General features: G+C 40.1%; 1 protein-coding gene across 2 annotated transcripts in view; it reads right to left on the minus strand.

The window, feature by feature from the left end:
- Positions 1 to 4,300: 4,300 nt before the first annotated feature.
- trim44 (tripartite motif containing 44) overlaps positions 4,301 to 19,441 on the minus strand; it is a 47,895-nt gene continuing 32,754 nt past the window's right edge. For both annotated transcript variants that reach the window (XM_046859673.1, XM_046859672.1), the window contains one exon: positions 4,301 to 5,370. In XM_046859673.1, the coding sequence (XP_046715629.1) occupies positions 5,338 to 5,370 (33 nt within the window). In that variant the 3' untranslated portion in view covers positions 4,301 to 5,337. The remainder of the gene's footprint in view (positions 5,371 to 19,441) is intronic.

A 19,441-nucleotide genomic window follows, 5' to 3' on the forward strand; every position in this document is an offset into this window, starting at 1 on the left:
ATTCGTCCCACAGTGGGAAGATTTCTGTAATGATAGGAGCTTGTGGTGCTATGATGGCAGGTGAAGGAATGGCAGAGCTAGGAGATTGTGGTCCTTGCCATGTCAGATGCAGAAGCTTGAACCTTGGAAGAAAATGAACATGAATTAGTGCAGCAATAGAAGATTGTGCCTCACAGAAAGCAGGTGTAGGATCTTTCAAACCTCTGAATGGTAGTGGTAGTCGAACGTGGTCAATAGCATGGCAGAGGTGGGTGCTTGTGTGCCATTGTAAGACAGAGGCTTATAATTCCAAGGATAGTGGATGTGTATGAGACTGTGGTCCCTAGGTGTGTAGCTTTTTAAAGTTTGAGGATTTAAAATGGAAAGAATAGTAGTTTCTACACATTTGGATGGTAGTATAGTAGAATAGTAGTAGCATATTATAGTATTAAAGAAAGGAAAAGATCCTTTCAAGAACCTCAGAATAGCAGAGGTAGTAGCATGGAGCTAGTACCAGGAGCTTGTAAATTTGAGGTGGTCATCAAAATGTTTCAAGACTAACGCGACACAGATGAAGTGCCCGTGCCACACAAAACACCTCAAACGACTCATTGCAGCATCGCCGTTAACTTGCCAAATCATGGCAAAGGTCTCCGTAGCAGATTTTCCCTGTTTTCACGAGGAATTTCAGAAAAGCACCGGTTGCACAGCTCCTGATGTACACAGGATTATGTCTTTTGGCATACTGACTTATGAAAGTATCAGAATGCCGTGAATAGAAGATTGTAGACCTTGGGATAGGAGAGATAGAAGTTTATGGACCAAGGGTCCAGCAGAGACACGACCTTGTGGAGAATGACAGGTACAGGAGCTACTGGAGCTCTGTACAGCAAAAGAAGAAGTTTGAGGGCCTGAAGATGGTAAAGGTATATACGTACTTGTTGGGGACTTCAGGGTGGAACGCGTAGGAGCTTGTCCACCCAAGGATGGAAGTGGTAGGATATTGAGAAATGTACTTAAGAGATAAATGCTTGAAAGCCTCAGGACTGCAATATTAGGAACCCGTGTGAAGATTAGGAGCCTGGAAGCTCAAGTTGGCTGGAGCAAAGCTTAAAGGCCTCAGGATGGCAGGAATATATCTTTACTGCTCTGAATATCCTTATCATGCTGAAGCCTGATTTCTGGCTAAGCTAGAGGATAAAGCATGGCTTTGAAGCAGCTTCACTGGACAGCTCAACTCACAGCTGAATAACAGAATGGCCAGGTGAACAACTTAACACTCTGCAATGAAGGTCATCGGTCATATTCCGTTATTGATAAGTTCTTTAAATGTGGCTGTGCTAAATAAATAAATAAACAAACTAATAAGTTCATTCATTAAAAAATCTCACAGTCTTGTCAGACGAAATGGTGCACTGACAAAGCAACATCGAGTAATAATAAAGCTTGTTTACAGAAAATACACAAATACAGTCACAGATAAACAACAATAAATATTGAACACAGGGTAAGAATATACAAGAGGTGAATTTAAAAAGGCAGAATAATGCTATATTCTTCCAGACAAGCACATATGCAGCCTCTCTCTCTCACACACACACACACACACACACACATATAAAAGATGAGAGAACAGGAAATTACCCCACAACATATTAAAGAAAATCCAAAGTTAATTATGTGGTCTCATGTGGCTTTTGTACTGACATAATGGGATTCCATTTGTTGTATTTACCTTGCTGAACTTTTGTGTTTGACAGACAAATGTGTTCAGAATTATTAATTTATGAGTGAACTGAGAGAGAAGAGAGAGAGAGCAAAAAAAGATTGTCAGTTCTTTTTGGTTGCCAAACTCATATCTCACAGGATCCGGGTGTGCATACCTGTCTGTCCTGTTCAGTCCTGTGTTTGATTTATAATATTTTGCAGAGGGCAGTGCTGCTTGGAAAGCCAAAGTTGGCATCGACAGCTGGGAGAGAGCAAGGACGAAGTGTATGAGTGGCAGACCCTGATCGGCCAGGAAGCTCAGGTCTGACAACCAGAGATGGATTTCAGGTTCCTCCTGCTTCAGCAGAGCGGTAGCTCATCTGTCACAAAACTAAGATGGCCAAATGTACCCATCAGCCCTGATAGGAGCCCATGGCTGCTCTGCTTACTTCCCCCATCTAATACACACACACACACACACACCTCTGGAAATTTGATTTGGATTCAAATAGATTAATGTTGTCAAGACATGAGATTATTGTGTAGATAATAGATTGATGTGAATAGTAAGCCTTATTGTAAGCTTGTGGTCTGCTGGCACTTTTATTGCGTGAAGTTGTATTGTGCATTAACGGTAATTGCTTCTCTTGTTTCTAGCAGGGGCATTTAAAAGCTAGCGGGATACTTATTTAGGGAGAGCAGAGCAAGATTATGTTAAGCAGAAAACTATTTAAATGTTGGTGTGTAAAAAAGTCAGAGTAAGGGAGGGAGAAAGAGAGATACTTATCTTGTATTCAAATACAAGAAAGAGAGATACTTATCTTGTATTCAAATACAAGAAAGAGAGATACTTATCTTGTATTCAAATACAAGAAAGAGAGATACTTATCTTGTATTTGAATCAGAAGCACAGTTATCTGGTATAATTGTATGATTTTGTTGTATAAAGTAAGCAGTTGTGCTGTAAGCAGATTTTCTGGGACACACAAGTGGGGAAGGCAGAGGTCTCGTTCTATCTGTGTCACATGCACACATGTATACTTATGGAAGTTCCTTGTGTAAAATGCAGCAATGGCAAAAAGTTCCATTATTTCCGAAAAGGGGAACGCGATTGTGTGTTCTATTAAATCCAGCTTGTCGTTAATGGAACAAATAACTTCAGGCGGAATAATTCAATAAAGAGCAGAAGCTTTTTGCGAAGTATTTTTAATGACTCTTTATTATTAGACGCTAAAAGGTGCGAGCAGCGCCGCTTCATCGAAGGATGAAAGTATTTCGCTTCATTTACCCAAAACAAAGAACAAACATTACTCTGCATATTTATTTAATGGCACGGAAAAACAAAAAGTTGAAGCTATACCCGGCGATAAAGTGCTGCAGTGTGTTACACCCACATCACGTAACTAATTTCTCACAACCACCTCACAACCCACATAGCAATTAATAGCTGTCAACATAAACATTATCTGTTGTCCTCCAGAGCAGGAGATGTGTGTGGTCGCGGGAAAACAGACGAGCACAGATGAGTTCGGAAAGTAGGGGTAATTGATCGTATTAAAAATGGCTAGTAAATTAGATCAGGCCCTCTTCCTTTTTATTTCATACGCTTCCCTGCACTAACAAGCACATTGTTTTCCACCAGAGTTGCTTTTATTAGCGTTGATGGTGCGGAAACGGGTGATTGAGGTGTCTTGGATGATGACATAATGACTGCGCTGAGCTGAGCATCTGTTCGACGGCGCTAAATCCATCGCTGTTCTCCTTTTGACTTGTGATGCGACCCAAAATCAATTGTGACATGGAGGTGAAGGAGGCAAAGCGAAAAAAAAAAAAAGCCGGGCGTGTGTATGGAACTGGCTATACTACTCCAGTTAACAATCAATGGGAGCAGAATAAAAAGAGCTATTATTTCTATAAAGGCAAACAGCGGCCAGAACACTTTGCTGTTGCTCCTTATATCTGTGGCCAGAATTAGATTAAAGTTCCCATATGCACCATTGGAAAAGTGCTGCTACAGCGGACTGGAGTACAACGATACACAGGGGACGGCAGGTCACATACGTGTCAGTACAGCAAAGTCAGCAAGGTGAGTGTGTGTGTGGTCTGTTTAGTAGAATTAACCATACTTACTGTATGCTAAATAAAAAAATAAAAAAAATACATTATTTATTAATCACTGGTAACTGCTGCATATATCTGAGTTTAGATGTTGCCACTGAACAAAACCTTTGTGTTGCAGTATTGTGTGTTTTTATACTAGTTTTTTTGTACTTCCTACAATCCCCCAAGAACCCCAAGCTGTGATTTTTTACTGTACTGTGAAATTAATTTGGTCTGTCCAGATGATTAGTGGAATTTAAGGCATGTCATTTTTTTTGCCATTCTGAGCAAAAACTCAAAAGAACCATCATCATCATCATTCTCACCAGCAGGTTAAATAAATGTTCCAGCACAGACATAAAAAAGGGGGATTGTTGATACATTTAAATGATTATGACTAGACCTATTTACACAGCAATTCAAAACATCATGGACACATTAACAGATGTAATGAAAAACAGGACTATACTAATATGAGTGCCCTTTACATATACAAGCGTCCCAAGTCAAAACATTGAAAAATAATCCATTTTTGTTCTATTGAGTTGTTACAGTTCAGGCAAAGACATTCCATGTTAAAAATAGACATTTATTTTAAAACTTTGGTGTTTTTTTTCTATTCTGTCTGTCTTGCATCAAACTCATTTGTAGTGTTTTTTTATCAAACAGATTTTTAAACCATTCTGCAATATAGAAGATATATATGGACAAGATACATTTCCAACCTTTTTTTACACTCTTTCATTTTGCTGGCTCCTGTGAAGCCATGATCAACAGGAGAATGCAGGGTTTTTGATTTAGGAAAATGGCACAGCAAGAGAGAGCAATATCAGCTGTGATTCATGGGAAGGGAAGGGATTGCATTTCGCTCTCCTACGTCAATCAGTGCGACCAATCGTGGGCACTTAACACTTTCATCTAAATGTGTTACGTTGCCCTGTGATGCATGAACAGTCATTTGAAAAGATGAAGTGTCTGGCTTCATGTGTCTAAAAAAGCTTGTGCTAGTCTCTAAAAAAAAAAGCATGTTTTAGAGTTCTTACTATGTGGTTGGTAGCTGTAATGTGACAGGGCATAATGTACTTAGCTGGTGGAAATTGGGAGAAAAACAAACAACAACAAAAAAAAAAACCCCAGAGTTAATAAACTATAGACTACATGTTTGTGTACTTGGTTGGGTTTTCACATTTCAAAAAATCTAGCACTATAATCGCAACAAAATATACAAGTAAAGGCAAATTGGATTTGGTTTACATTTCCCACTTTCATTTCATGTCATTCAGCAGCAAATCTTCAACGGAGTGTCTGACTGGTACTGAAGACAACCTTTGATTGCAATCAACTCCATTCAATGTATCCTCTTCCTCAGGAGAAGAGAAGCACCAAAGACTGAACAGAAAGACTGAACTTAAAGGTAGTTTCAGAAGCTAAATAGACAGACAGTCCACTCCAATGTACCAGTTCATTAGAATAAGGCAGAATATAGCAGAACACTTCTATTGCTGTTATGGTGCATGGCCCATGAAGTCTTCTCTATCTCCATAGTCTTGATTATCCTGAGGGTCTCGCTGCTGAGCAGGTAATCTATAAGACAAAGAGGCACAAAGAAAAAACGTTTAAATCTTATGTAAAGGTCAGTCATTCATACATTTTTAATTTGATGATCCAAGATGGTGGCACTGCAGTTGCATGCAGCGAACCTCTCTGTGCTTTTCGCGTCTTTAGCCCAACTTTTTCAAGTACATGGACACCTGAGACGTCTGGGTTCGTGTATACAGTATGACTGCCAGACGCTGTTACAGTACAGAAATCATGCAACAACCAATCTTCATGATGATGTACTCAATAAACTTTATGACCTCGGCTTGCTGCGACCTCGACACGAAAGACCAGGCCCCCAGTTCTCAGCGTCGCCTAATGCTGGGGGCCAGGAGAGGGGATGTCAGAAGCGGTGCTCGAGAAAGCGAAAGCTCCCTGGACAATAAATTGACCACGCAGCGTCACACAGAGTTTAGAGACTGCTGCGTCTTTGTTTTCAGGAAGACGTGGTTCAGCGTCAGAAGTCAGTCGGACGCCGCCATTCAGCTAAACGGGCTAGCTAGGTTCCGTGCTGACAGAAATGCAGCTCTGTGCGGATAGACTCGTTGTGGTGGAGTGTGTGTTTATATAAATGCGGAATGGTGCAAGAAATCTGTGCTTGTCTCCCGCTACTGCTCATCACTAGTGTGACTGTAAGATGCATTTTATTTACCACAGGAATTCACCACTGCTTTCATTGTCGGAGTGTACATTCCCCCAGCGCTAATGCTAAGAAGGCACTGTGTTAACTCTATGGGGCTATTAACGACCTGCAGAATTCTCACCCAGACGAACTGTTTAATATCGCCAGAGATTTCAACCATGCAAATCTCAAATCAGTACCCCATAAAATCCATCAGCATGTGGACTTTGCAACGAGAGGAGCGAACACGCTGGATCTTGTTTACACAAACATCCCCTGCGCATACGGTGAGCCCCACCCCCATCTCGGCTACTCTGACCACTTCAATTTTATGCTAATTCCAGCATACAGACGGCTCGTCAGAGGCTCTAAACCAATTCTGAAACAGGTAAAAACCTGGTCAGCAGGACCCATCTCTGCCCTTCAGGACTGTTTTGAGAACAACTGGCCAGCCAGGAAGACCACCCCCTCCCAACGACCAGGCGCTCTGCTTAACCATGGCTGAAGTGAGGAAAACTCCAGCAGAGTTAACTGCCAAAAGTCTGCTGGACCACACAGCATTCCTGGGCTCAGATAATGTGCAGAACAGCTAGTGGTTGTCTTTACTGACATCTCCCTGAGCAGCGCCATTGTTCTTCTGTGCCTCAAGACAACGACTATCCCCCCTGTACCAACGAAGTCTACAGTCTCCTGCCTCAATGACTATGGTTTTGTCCCACTCACACCCATCGTATTGTAGTGCTTCTTGAGGCTCGTCATCAACCCTCTCGAAACACTACACCAACCTCACCAACCTGGACAATAAGGACACATATGTACGAATGCAGTTTATGACTTCAGTTCAGCATTCAACACTATCATCCCTCAGCACCTGATTGAGAAGTTGAACCTACTGGGCCTTAACCTCTCGCTCTGCAACTGTATCCTAAACCTCCTGACTGGGAGACCTCAGTCAGTCCCGATTGGGAACAGCATCTCCAGCAGCACCACAGTGAGCACTGAGGCCCCTCAGGGCTGTGAGCTCAGCCCACTGCTATTTACTCTGCCTATTTACGACTATGTAGTAATGCACAGCTCTAAGACATCATAAAGTTCGCGATGACACAACCGTGGTGGGAGGTGGAGGTGAAACAATTAACAGTCTGGTGTAGAGCCAACAACCTGTCTTTGAACGTTGAAAAAAATAAAGAGATGTTTCTTGAGTTTAGGAGAGCACAGAGCGGCCAATCTCCACTGACCATCGATGGATCCTCTGTGAGGATCGTAAATAGCACAAAATTCTTTGGTGTTCATCTGGTGAAGAACTTCACCTGGCGACTAAACACCAGCTTCATTATCAAGAAAGCCCAGCAGCATCTCTATTGAGAAGCCTGAGGAAATGCCACCATCCTAACCTTTTAGTGAGGGACCTTTAAGTGCATCCAGAGCAGCTGCATAACTGCCTGTTTTAAGAATGGCACTGTCTCGGAACGCAGGACCCTACAGGAGATAGTGAGGACAGCCGAAAAGATCAATGGAGTCTGGACATTTACACCACACGCTGGATCTGCTAAGCTAACGGTATAGACGACACACACCCCTCAAACACACTTTTCACTCTCCTACTATCAGGAAAGAGGTTCTGAAGCATTCGGCCCCTTAAATCCAGAAAGTGCAACAGCTTTTTCCCTCAAGTCATCAGGCTCCTGAACACACAGAACTGAACTGGAACTGAAACTGGAACTGAAACTCACACCCACACACTCCCTCAACTGTGTGTTACTGCGAGTGTACAACCTGAACTCAAATGCACACTCAATACTCAATTCAATTTATACACATCCATGCACCACCCATATTATAGAATAATCATATTATACTGTTTACATGCTGTTTTGCACTACATTGTGTTGATGTTTACAAGTACACTCGTGTTTACAGTTCTCTTTTGCACATTGTACTGTAGAACATATACAGCAGGTTTACTGGTCGGTGCTATTGTGTTTTGGATATTTGTCCCACACTGTGTTGTACTGTCTGCTGCAACATCTTTTGTCTTGCACTGTTTAAACACGGTTGCACACAATGCACTTTATGTGGCTAGTGCAACTTACTTAGTCCTTAGCTCTGTGTTCTGTTATGTAGCTCTATGTTGTGTGATGTTGCTCCATGTTGTTTTATGTAGCACCAGGCTTCTGGAGAAACATTGTCACGGTGTACTGTGTCAGCTATATATGGTTGAAATAACAAAAAAGCTTCTTGACTTGATTAATAGATCATTAAAGAGAACTAATAAATCTATTTGCTAAGGAAATCCTCTTGTTCCATACTGGGCTATTATTTTTCTGAAAGTTTGCCTACAAGCTTTTCTTAGACATTGCAATTTAAAACACATTACCTAACCATTTTTACTGGGAGTAATAAAGCATAAACATTGTTTTGCTGCTCTATTGTGCAAACTTCCTATCGCAAACTTCCTCTGGCCTTCGGGTCTTTTAAAACATTCTTTGTCCCCATTTCCGCTCCTAGTTTCATTCTCTTTAATCCTCCTCCTCTTTTTTGATGAAGTGATGTTGAAAGTGCCTGGCTGATTATCAAAGCCACTAATCAGAGCAATCCGATCTTTACATTTCTCTTATCCAATGTGCAAACGATTCCATTCTCATGGAAAACGTCTTGGAATCTGGTATTTGGCTTTAACTGCACAGCTCTAAAGAGAGAGAGAACGAGAAAGAGAGAGAGAGAGATACATAGTGTCCCTCCCTTGTACAAGGCTCAGAGTCAGATATGGCATCTCTCTCCTCCTTTCTGACTCTCTCACTATCCCCTCAACCAGACACTAATTATATCCTTCCATGACCAAACTGACAAACACCCCAGGCTCTGTCTCTTCACACTGCTCTATTTTTCATCTGCGCTCTTCCTCCCAGCATTACTGTTCTCTCTTGCCCACATTCAGTGCCCCTCTTGTCCTACTCAGCTTCGACTTTGCTGCATTTGCATTTTATGCAGATACACTCGTGGTTTGTGCATTTGTAGTTTGTGCATGTCATATCCTAGTATTAGTAGCCAAGTAAGTGTGTAGCCAAGACTTTGGAATTCCAGCTATATTTCCTTTGTATTAGTTTAAGACTAGTACTCTTATTGTACTGACCCTGTTCAGGCAGAGAATAGATAAGAATAGACAATCAATGCTGACTCAGCTTTGGCCTTGCACTGCATTTTACAATCCCGGTTTGGTGAAAGTCCTGCACAGTTCATCCCCCCACTTATACACCTTACTTTACCATGACTTCCTTCATAAACAGCAGATGTGCTTGAGCACCAAAATCAGCAAACTGTGCAGGACTGAAATCAGGGAATCCCATTAGGGAATCCCCCTTGAGATTTGCACTCTAAACGTTTCACAAAGTGATGCCTAAACTTCTCTATAACCCATGACCTACCACAGTGGACACTGTTTGAATATGTAAGCATATTTTCATATTCAGCTCACAGTACTATTGATCTGTTTGTTCAAGTAGTGCAAAAGGATTTATATATTATTGGCTCTTGGTTTTACACCCAACATAGCAGAAGCATTGTCTTTTAAAGGAGAAAATCAGGGTTTTATTTAATTATTAATCTTAGACCATTGCCAAAACCAGTACAGGGAATTTATTTTATAATTCAGTGCTGGAAATATGGTCTACAGCCAGACAAGTCTGTATTTTCCAGACTGAATTCATAACCATGGTGAAATAAATAACTTATGTATCCCACCTCTGGTGGCAAAAGTGCAGATCACAGAGGGCTAGAAATAAAGAGTGATATATGGAAGAATTGTTTCTGTGCCTATGTGTTTCTACGACTCAATATTCTGAGAGACGGCATTCTTGGCACTGACTAGAGGCAGCTTTTTTTTATTTATTTTTTTAGCATGCATGACTTCATAAGCTTTAATGTATTCGATGCATTAATGAAGGTCAATCATGCCCTTTGATTTGAAGTCCAGATGGCTGAGGGACCTTGCGTGGATAACTTCGATGGAGATAACCGGGTAGGGTGCAGTTGCAGGGTAATGAGGCATAACGGACAGGTCTGGTAGACATGCTCATTGAAGGAGAAGAGGGTCAAAGGATGCCGTAGTGTCTCTAATTTTCCTCATTTCTATTTACCAGGTAAATGTGAAATATCCTGTCAAAATATATTACTGTTGGCCAGGCAAAAAGAGGCTACAGAGAAATGTTCATCATTTCTGGCACTTTTAATCCCTTGTTCTTTCTCTCCAAGACGCAGTTTAAATTGTCCTGCTTTTGCTCTTTTGCAGGCTGTACTTGATATGGCCTTAACATTTATAGCTACAGTTTCCCCAAAGAGATGATAGTCCGCTTTCAGATTTTGATTCCTTAGATTTGATTTTCTGGAATGATGTACAACCCAAATTTTCCGATTTTTGAAAGACAAAAGTAGTTCTTTAAATGCAAATGGTCAATCAGCTTCATCTGTGTGGAAATGAGCTCCTGCCCATCAGTCGTTTACTGACATGGCATATGCATGCGAGATGTGCCAATTTTCCCCGTCCGCATCTCAGTTATATGAAAGACACCCTAATTTATGCAGGTGATGTTTGTGTTATGGTGAAAAGGAAAGCAATAAAAGGAAAGCATTCAACAGACCACAGTTATTAAATATCTGAGGGAATAAGTTAATCGAGAAGGGAACGAATACATTCCACTGAAGCTGAAATGTCAGGACGTGCGTGTGTCTGAGGTTGGTGGAAAAAAAAAAAACTGTCCTTTCGAACGGCTCAATAAATAAAAGCTCAGCACAAAATGAAAGATTGGAAGAACAGCATTTTGGCTTTTGCAAGTCAACTGTATTGATATTGACCATTTATTGATTGCTGTATTAAACTGTATGTATAGCATGTATAGAAATTGTTACGGGAGTAAGCCTTCTACCAATCTTCCCAAAAACAGAATTTAAAATACTGTGTTTTAGTATTTAATTATTATCTTTTAAATCAGTAGATCTGATTATTTATAGCTTTTTTATTATAAAATTATTTAATTTTCCATCCCATGAAATAAACAAATACTTATCACAAATAAAGAAATCAGCAGAAAAAAATGGACATTTACAATTTCAGACTGTCTAAATAACAAAAGATTGCAGTGTTTAGTGTTCTTATAAAATGTAGTAACAACTTTAAAAAGCTATGAATCCAAGGGTGTTTGAGCAGCTCGCCTGCCCAGGAAGCCTTTCAGTGCATCTATGAACAAATGTGGCTGTTTTTAAAATATTCCTCTGGGATGAATAAACTAACTAACTAACTACTAATCAAGACCTTATAAGATGATACAGAACTGCATCTGCACGTTGTGATTCACATTCAGAAAAAGCATGCTAGGTCAAAAAATTATATTACAGTAATCTCCAAACCTAAGTGGACAAATAATTACCATTACTTGCATTACTACGTTCTATTTTGACCGCTCAGCACTGTTTAGCACTGACTTTATAGTATACAGTAAACCCCCGATAATTCGAGGTTTAGAAAATTTGCAGGTTCTCATTTGGATTTATATAACAGCATTGCGGATGATCTATTTGCAGAAATCCGCAGGGGGACCGAATGTTCCGAAACGTTAGGAATAACATTTTAAACCAGGTTTTTGTATTAAAATGACATAATTGTGTAGATCAATTCACCAAGGTACCATAGGGGCTGCGTCCAAAATTTGTGGATTTTCGGGAACTCACTAAACGTCGTGAGTTTTGGGGGGCCACTGTATATTGATGGCATAGATATAATTTTGATTTATAATTGTGCTATAATCTGGAAGGGTTTCTTTTTGAGTATGGTTCCTCTTGAGGATTTGCCAAAGTCGTGTCTGGTTGCTCCTCAGGCATAAAGATTATGCAAAATCTATATCCGTATTTCTGTTTTGCTGCTTTGTGGAAATGTTAGTTGTTAAAAGTGCTATACATAAGGGCCGATTTCTCCCTTTTCGATGCAGTTCCCTGAATACACTCCAGTATGCAGAGTACAAACAGAACTTTGCAACATACTACCTGATTATAGTGTATTTAAAAAAAAAATGAAATAAAAAAGGCTGAACGGGAATAAAGCCTGTGTGCAGCAGTGCTTTAACAATCATGCTATGGCTAATTAAATACTTCCCATTTGCAAAGCAGCAATAGCCCTTTGATGAGCTCCAGTGCAGCTACTTACTGCTGATCAGAGGCGAATCAGGGTGGGCCAGATTAGGGGAAGCTGATCCTACAAATGCCTGGTCACTAATCAGAGGAAGTGCCTAATGGTTTCTGATATACCGTAGCCCTGTGGGGACAACCCCTAGATTTCCAGATCTTTTAATAGTCTCAGCCTCGTTTTTTCCCCGACAATATCTGGCGCATTTGTAGTTTATCATTGCGAGACAGACCAGAAATTCAAAATGTACTAAGAAAGCACAGAAAACTGGTTTATTTATGAATTTTGCCGTGGAAGATTTTGTGCTATCAACAGCCAATGCAAAAATCATAAATGTTGTACGAAGCATTTATAAATTTCTGCATATTCTGCATCGTTATTTGGTAATTAAGCTCTAACCATGCATATGTTCTCCATTCAGATACAGTATTTATTATATATCATAAAAATTTATAGAATCATTTATTATAATCATAATAGAAGAAGAATTTACAGCTCTATGTTTTGTGCTACCAACATAGTGAATGTAGATCAAAGTCTCTGCGTCATAGTGTGCATTGATACGCTGATCATTAAGAAAAAAAGGGAAAGTGATTCCCCTTTATAGGTCAATCATATTTAAATTGGACTTGGGCAGAGGTTGAGTAGAAAGAATGACCTTTTACAGTATTGGTTCAGGATGAGAAAAATGTGTGGGGAAAAAAAAACCAAGATAAGAATCTATTTGATAATGCATGGATACTTTTGTGTTCTTCCCCCAGGTTTCTTTCAGGTTCTCTGGGTTTCTCTTACCTCTCAAAAACATCCCTGTAGGTAGACTGGGGACTCCGTCTATGAAATAGTGTGTGCAACATCCCATTCTACTATATTCCCTCATCACTTCCAGTGTTCCTGGAATGAACTTTTGACACCTCAGTTCTGAGCAGTGAGTAATTAAGATGAATAAATGTATGAATAAAAGCATTCTAACATAACAGCAAGTTATGTAGGAACATATTTTCCTTTATTTCTCTCAGTACAATAAAAGCTTATCTGTAGTAATTACATAGATTATTTGTTTAAAGAGAGAGCAATAGTTTAAGCTGAAATAAAATTGTACGGAACAAGAGACGATTAAACAGCTGAGAAATAATCTGGAAGAATCAGTAATCAATTCCAGGTTGACCCGATAGTCGGAACCAGAGCAGCTATTTGAGGCATGATGGGTGATTTGACAAATCGGAGTGATTTTTAAGCAGCTTCAGAGTTAATTGCTGTTGTCCTTCATGGCTTTCTCTCACTATTTCCGATTTGCACCGCTCGATATAATTTCCTTCGTTTATGTGGCAGACCTTCGCTGGAGGTCTGTAATTTAGATTTCATCTAACGTGTTACAGCAGCTGGGAGGCCCAGAGCTGTCCCCAGACTTTACGCCTGATTGTGCTGCCGCAGCTCAGAGATTCAGCATGGGAACGCTGCTAGCAGAAAAGAGAGCAAGCAGAAAAAGCACACAGAAATGGATAACAAATGCAGTGGAAGTACTTTGCATACTGAGGAAATGGATTCAGCAAGGCTGATGTAATCTAAAGTAGAAGGAGGTGCAAATAGCAATAATAATATGCAGTTTTCTAGTGGAGGGGAAAAAAAAAAAAAGCCCAGACTGGAAGATAGGATTAGATTAAAAAAAAAAGTAGTGTCTTTAGTGAAAAACCGAGACTATTGAATAATTTACAACACAAACTGTTCTTGGACTGCTGCTCGCATTCACTCACATCTATTGCCAAGCTCTGCTCCATCTCCTCAGCACTGAAAGCAGTGACCCTGCATAATCCTAACCTTAAGTGACACATTTTGGCACATTTAAGTTTGAAGGATGTATTTGTATTCACATTGCCACATCTGTCCAGTCTGTGTCAAGCCAGACACTCTATGTAGAAGTGTGAATTCGTGTCATTGTCTAGATGCATGCTACAGGCGGAGCGAGCAAAAATGACAGACTAATAAAAACAGGAAAGTCGCGACTTCAGGGGAAAAAACATCATCTGAGGAGGTTGATATCACACATAGCCACTCATCTCCTGCTGACATAATTCCCTCCTCATCCCTCGCTCACAAAAAGACGCAAATGCAAAAGCACAAAAAGATGAGACAAAAGAGACGGAAGGGGAATGAGAGAAGCAGTGAGGGTTAAACCAAAAATAACAAAAACAAACAAGCAATCAAAGACACAAAGAAATAAATTAAAACACAAGTAGACAGTCATCCAGGTTCACAGCTGTTAAATGTACCTGAAGGCATAATTCAAAGTAATTCCATTCGATGCAAATGTAATCAATTGGCCCCAAAAATGTGTCTCGTCTGACTTTCCTTCTTTAGATTTGCACGCGATGTGTATTTTCAAGCCTAAGATAGTTTACGAGTAATGGAACAGTGTATTATCACCATATAACATCCTCCTTTATGACTCCTGAAGAATTCCTCAAGCCCTATTGTCAGGAAATTGCGATTTCTAATCTCGATGATGCCACTGCCATCCGTCGCTATCGCGAGTCTAAGAGAGTAAAATGAGCCTCTCTGGGTGTGCGACTGATGGCATTACATTCTTCACCTGTCAATCAGAGTGATGTCTGTAAGCTCTTGTATGCAGAAGAGGGCAGGCAATGCTTTTTTCTCTGTCTGTTTAGTCTTGCGATAATTCAAGAGCAGCAGATTGAAAAGATGAGGTATCTGGCTTCAAATGTCTCAAAGGAATTAGTTCTCACTCTCACTATCTGGTGAGGAGGCAAGAACATGCTAGCAGGTAGGAACTGGCAATAATGAATTGAAAGGCAACTCCATTGCCTTAGGGAAGCAATAAAACAAATCCGTGTGTCATATCCTAAACTATATGAGGAAATCACACATTTACGTTTTACGGCATTTGGCAGATGCTCTTATCCAGAGTGATCTTGTGATCACTCAATGTAAATTATCACATTGATCTTATTGATACAACTGAGCAACTATGGGGTTAAGGGCCTTGCTCAGGGGCCCAGGAGTGGCAGCTTGGTGTGGCTGGGATTTGAACTCATGACCTTTGGACCTGTTAAGTTCAATGCCTAAACCACTAAGCTACCACCTCCCTTAAATACACAATAACTACCACCTTGTAGTTGACAAAAAGACGTATTTGTTAAGGATAAGGAATTATTGGTTTAGTAGATCTTTCTGTGCACACAGTGGCACATTCTTCAGTACCGACAAAAATCATCCCTCACAGAATACGATGGGAAACATGACAACAGAGACAATTAGTTTTGTTCAGCTTCTGTTGTAAATGACAGCTGGGGGTTTTCTTGAACTCATCAGTGCTGCTGTCAATCATAAAAAGGCAGAGATATACTGTGTATATTGCAGATCTGAAAGCTGTACATACTTCAGTTTGGCAATGAACAGGTTAAAGAAATGACTCCAAGCAACTAAAATTAACGGCTTTGAAATATTCGAGACAGTTTTGGGTCTGAAAATAATAAATGACACCTCTATATTCATTGAGCTGTTTCAGTGTCGCTTGTGACAGCCGGTTTTAAATCTGCATGTAGCAATTTCACACCTGTGCTGCACAATAATTAGCACAGCATTGCATTATTTCCAAATAAGATGGACATGCAATGTCTGGAGGCAAATCACCACCAATATTCTGTTACATGTCTGAGGAGGAAGGAGAAGAAAAAAGCAATACAGATAGCACCAAAGCCCAAAGCAGTCAATCTTACACAGGCTCATTTAGTAAGTTTACAATCCCTGTTGTTGCCACTGGGGTAATCGCGGAATCAATTTCGGAGTGAGTCGGCCGCTTGTGTCGAGCCCCGATAATGAATAGATCATTAATTACAGTGTGAACAGAAAATAGGACCAAATGCTTCCCAAATGGGTACAGGCTGTGTATCAGTTTTGTCAGAAGAGAACTCTTTGAACAGGGGCCACGTGCTTCAGCCCCCTGAAGACCTTTTTCATCAAGATGTGCAGTGCAATAAACAATTACACCACAGTGGTAGAACACGTTACTGCTACCACATGTTGCTTTTTGCTTGCCTTGTAGTTTCTTCGGAGTCATTAAAGTCCAATTAAAGAGCAATTATACTTTAACGAATGCCTGAACATGGACGGTAAGGAGTGAGGAATCACGCAGAACTGGAGAGGTGGCTCAGCCAAGATGATGAACACTAACGTAAAATGTGAAATAATTCCCTTCCTTTCAATTTTCTAGCATAAAAAACTAGAACTAAAATGGACTTTATTTTGATCAGGTGCCATGAATCTATACAAATAGCCTACAGTACACAAGTGGGGAAACAAAGCAATACAAAACAAATAAAAACCAATAACAATAAATTTGTTACCAATAAAAAAAAAAAAATGTCGTGACTGCATAAGAATCCACCTTCCCACTTCTATGAAACCATTTAATTAGTCCTGGTGCAACCAAGTCCCATTAGAAGTCACATATTAAGCTGGAATGAAAATCCATGTGTGATTAAATTCACATTATCTTAATAGAAAGAAAGGTGCTTTAAACTTGTCAGATGCACTTTACAGCACAGTGAAATTCTTTTATCGCATGTCCCGGCGATGTTCGAAAGCTGGGGTCAGAGCCCAGGGTCAGCCATGATGCAGTGCCCCTGGAGCACAGAGGGTTAAGGGCCTTGCTCAGGGGCCCCAAGATGGGTGGCTTGAAGATAACGTGGCTTGAACCCCTGACCTTCCAATCAGTAACCCAGAGCCTTGGCACCTGAGCTACCACTTCCCCCAATACACCTGATCCTGAAGATCCCAGAGTTTCTTAGAAAACAAACTAAATCCTAAAGACCAATAAGCTATCTATTGTATATGCAAAAGTCCAAGGGGATGAGTATGTACACAAAGCACTATCTGTGCCCTCTAAAGTGATGAAAAATATGATCAAAGGGTCACAATACACAGCACCTAAGCAGAAATTACCCATGGATAATTTGAGCGAGCTGGTTATTGCAATTACACAATGTTCCGACTTAAATTTAGCAGGAAAATGCTTTCTACATTGCAGTGAGAACAATCATGCTGACTGAATCTTCTTTAGTTGCAATTATCAATTGAGCTCGCCATTATTTTCCAATTTTAGTGCTCTTCTAACAGTCTTCTAAAATAGAATATATAAATTCGTAATAATACTCAAGCGATTCTCTTAGTGGAAAAAAAGATAAGAGTGGTAGAAATGCGCAGTGCCTAATGGGGTATTTTGAACACACAGGCATTTCAGTTTAGCTTGATATGTTGGCTGCAGCACAGATCTGAGCACATTTGGGCTATACTTTCAGAACCTGCCTGCAACTGTGTCCAAATGAACACCTCTGAGAAAAAGCATTTTCCACTCACAGCTACTCTAAGAACACCACAGTACTTAAAAAAGATAAAGACAAAGAGAAAGAGGGAGGAAGAGAGGAAAGAGATAAGTGGTTTACATAATGCTGAGGTTTCCAATTTAGTTGTCAAACATTTCCAGTGAATGCACATTTCTGCAAATATGCTTTTTCCTAATTCCCGGCATACCTGAGTCAGGGAACGATGACTGGAAATTTGGACTTGTCACCTGGTGGTCCTTGAGGACAGCATTGATGCTTTAATGACCAAAAAAAAAAGGTAGGACGTTTTCCGACTCAGCACAAATGAAGGGTGTAAGGGTGTGACTGCACATCTGGTGATGTGCATGCGGGTGTAGAGATTACACAGTGACTAGTACTGCACCATCTACCGTGTAGCTTGTTAACCTAGAACACAGTCACTAATCACTCACCACTATCTACGCTCCTTAGTTTAGTTAGACGTAGCCATATTTTTAAAAAACGCTTTTAAACAGAATCAACACTCTTTATACAAAAAACCTGAAGAGTACTGAACCTGTCGATTCACATCACAACTGATATTACTGTTAAGCATTAGTTAGGGTAGCTAGCTAGAATAGGACACCAACACATATTTGGCACAGGAAGACAAAGTGTATGTCAGAATCAGTCATATTTAATTTTACAGCAGCCAAACCTAAAATTCCTGATCTTTGAGAACTATAATACTATATGCAATACAATGTTGTCTCTCCTGCACTATCATGTAGCCCAATTTATATATTTGCTTCATAGTGGCGAGGAACAGCATGTCTATCTGAAATTTAGTAGAGTAAAAAGTAAGATATTACACATTAAAATGTAATAAAGTAGAAGTTTCCCCATACAAATACTCTATTATTTTTCAAGTACAATTACAAAATAAAAATCCTTCTTTAGCACCCACCAAAACATACCACAAGTGATAATGCTAAAATGGTGCTAACTAACTGACTAGCTACCTGCTTATAAACTAGCATGCCTTTGTCACAGGCAGACTGACAGTGTCTTGTACTGTACTGTCATTTGTTTGTTACTAATGCAAGGTAGCTAGTCTGCTTAGCTAAAGTGTAAACTTTTCCATGTTTTATGCCATTAATATGCATATGAGACATGACGGTTTGAAGAGGTTACAATTTGGACATGATAAGCTTCAATCTACTGAGTTTCTTCCATAAACTCCTACTGAAATTCGCAAATTTGACTCGAATCCAAAAGGGCTTTCTTGATCTATTCCTACATTTCAGAGAGACTTTCTAGCCATCTGGCTACTGCAATTAATATTCTGTTCAAACTCCACCCTGCAGCATTTAGTGCTATAAGGTAGGCACAGTGGTCTATACAGTCCAATAGAGCTAAGGTAAGATGTCTGTAAGAAAAGTCTCTGTCACATGCTCCTTGACTTATAAACCTTTATGTGCACTGATGCATCTTTGAACATTTTTGTCATTAAAGCCAGCCAAATCCTGGAGGTAATATTTCTCGATCGTACACCTCATTGAGGCAAGAGCCAAATATGTCATAGAGAGAGAGAGAGAGAAAAAGCTAAATATTGCCTGTCTGGTCACGCACTATTCCCTCGACTGCTTTGTTACAACTTTGAGGATGCGAGACTGGCTTTCAGTCAAAATGAGCAAAACAGCTCCAGAGTAAGCACATAAAGAGCTGGGGCTTGTAACTCAAAACGCACAGACAGGTAAGAACGAGTTCGCAGAGGGGAATGTGAAGAATGATAAATTAGAGATAATATAGATGCATAGGTCATGTCATAGCTTAAGAAGAAAAAAAAACTAAAGAAATGCTCAAATGCTATTGTATGTGTGTAGAAAGGATACAAATGTGCAATTTAAAGCTTTATTTCTCTCTCTCTCTCTCTCTCTT

The sequence above is a fragment of the Silurus meridionalis genome, chromosome 10 (genome assembly GCF_014805685.1).
Source record: "Silurus meridionalis isolate SWU-2019-XX chromosome 10, ASM1480568v1, whole genome shotgun sequence".
Lineage (NCBI taxonomy): Eukaryota > Metazoa > Chordata > Actinopteri > Siluriformes > Siluridae > Silurus > Silurus meridionalis.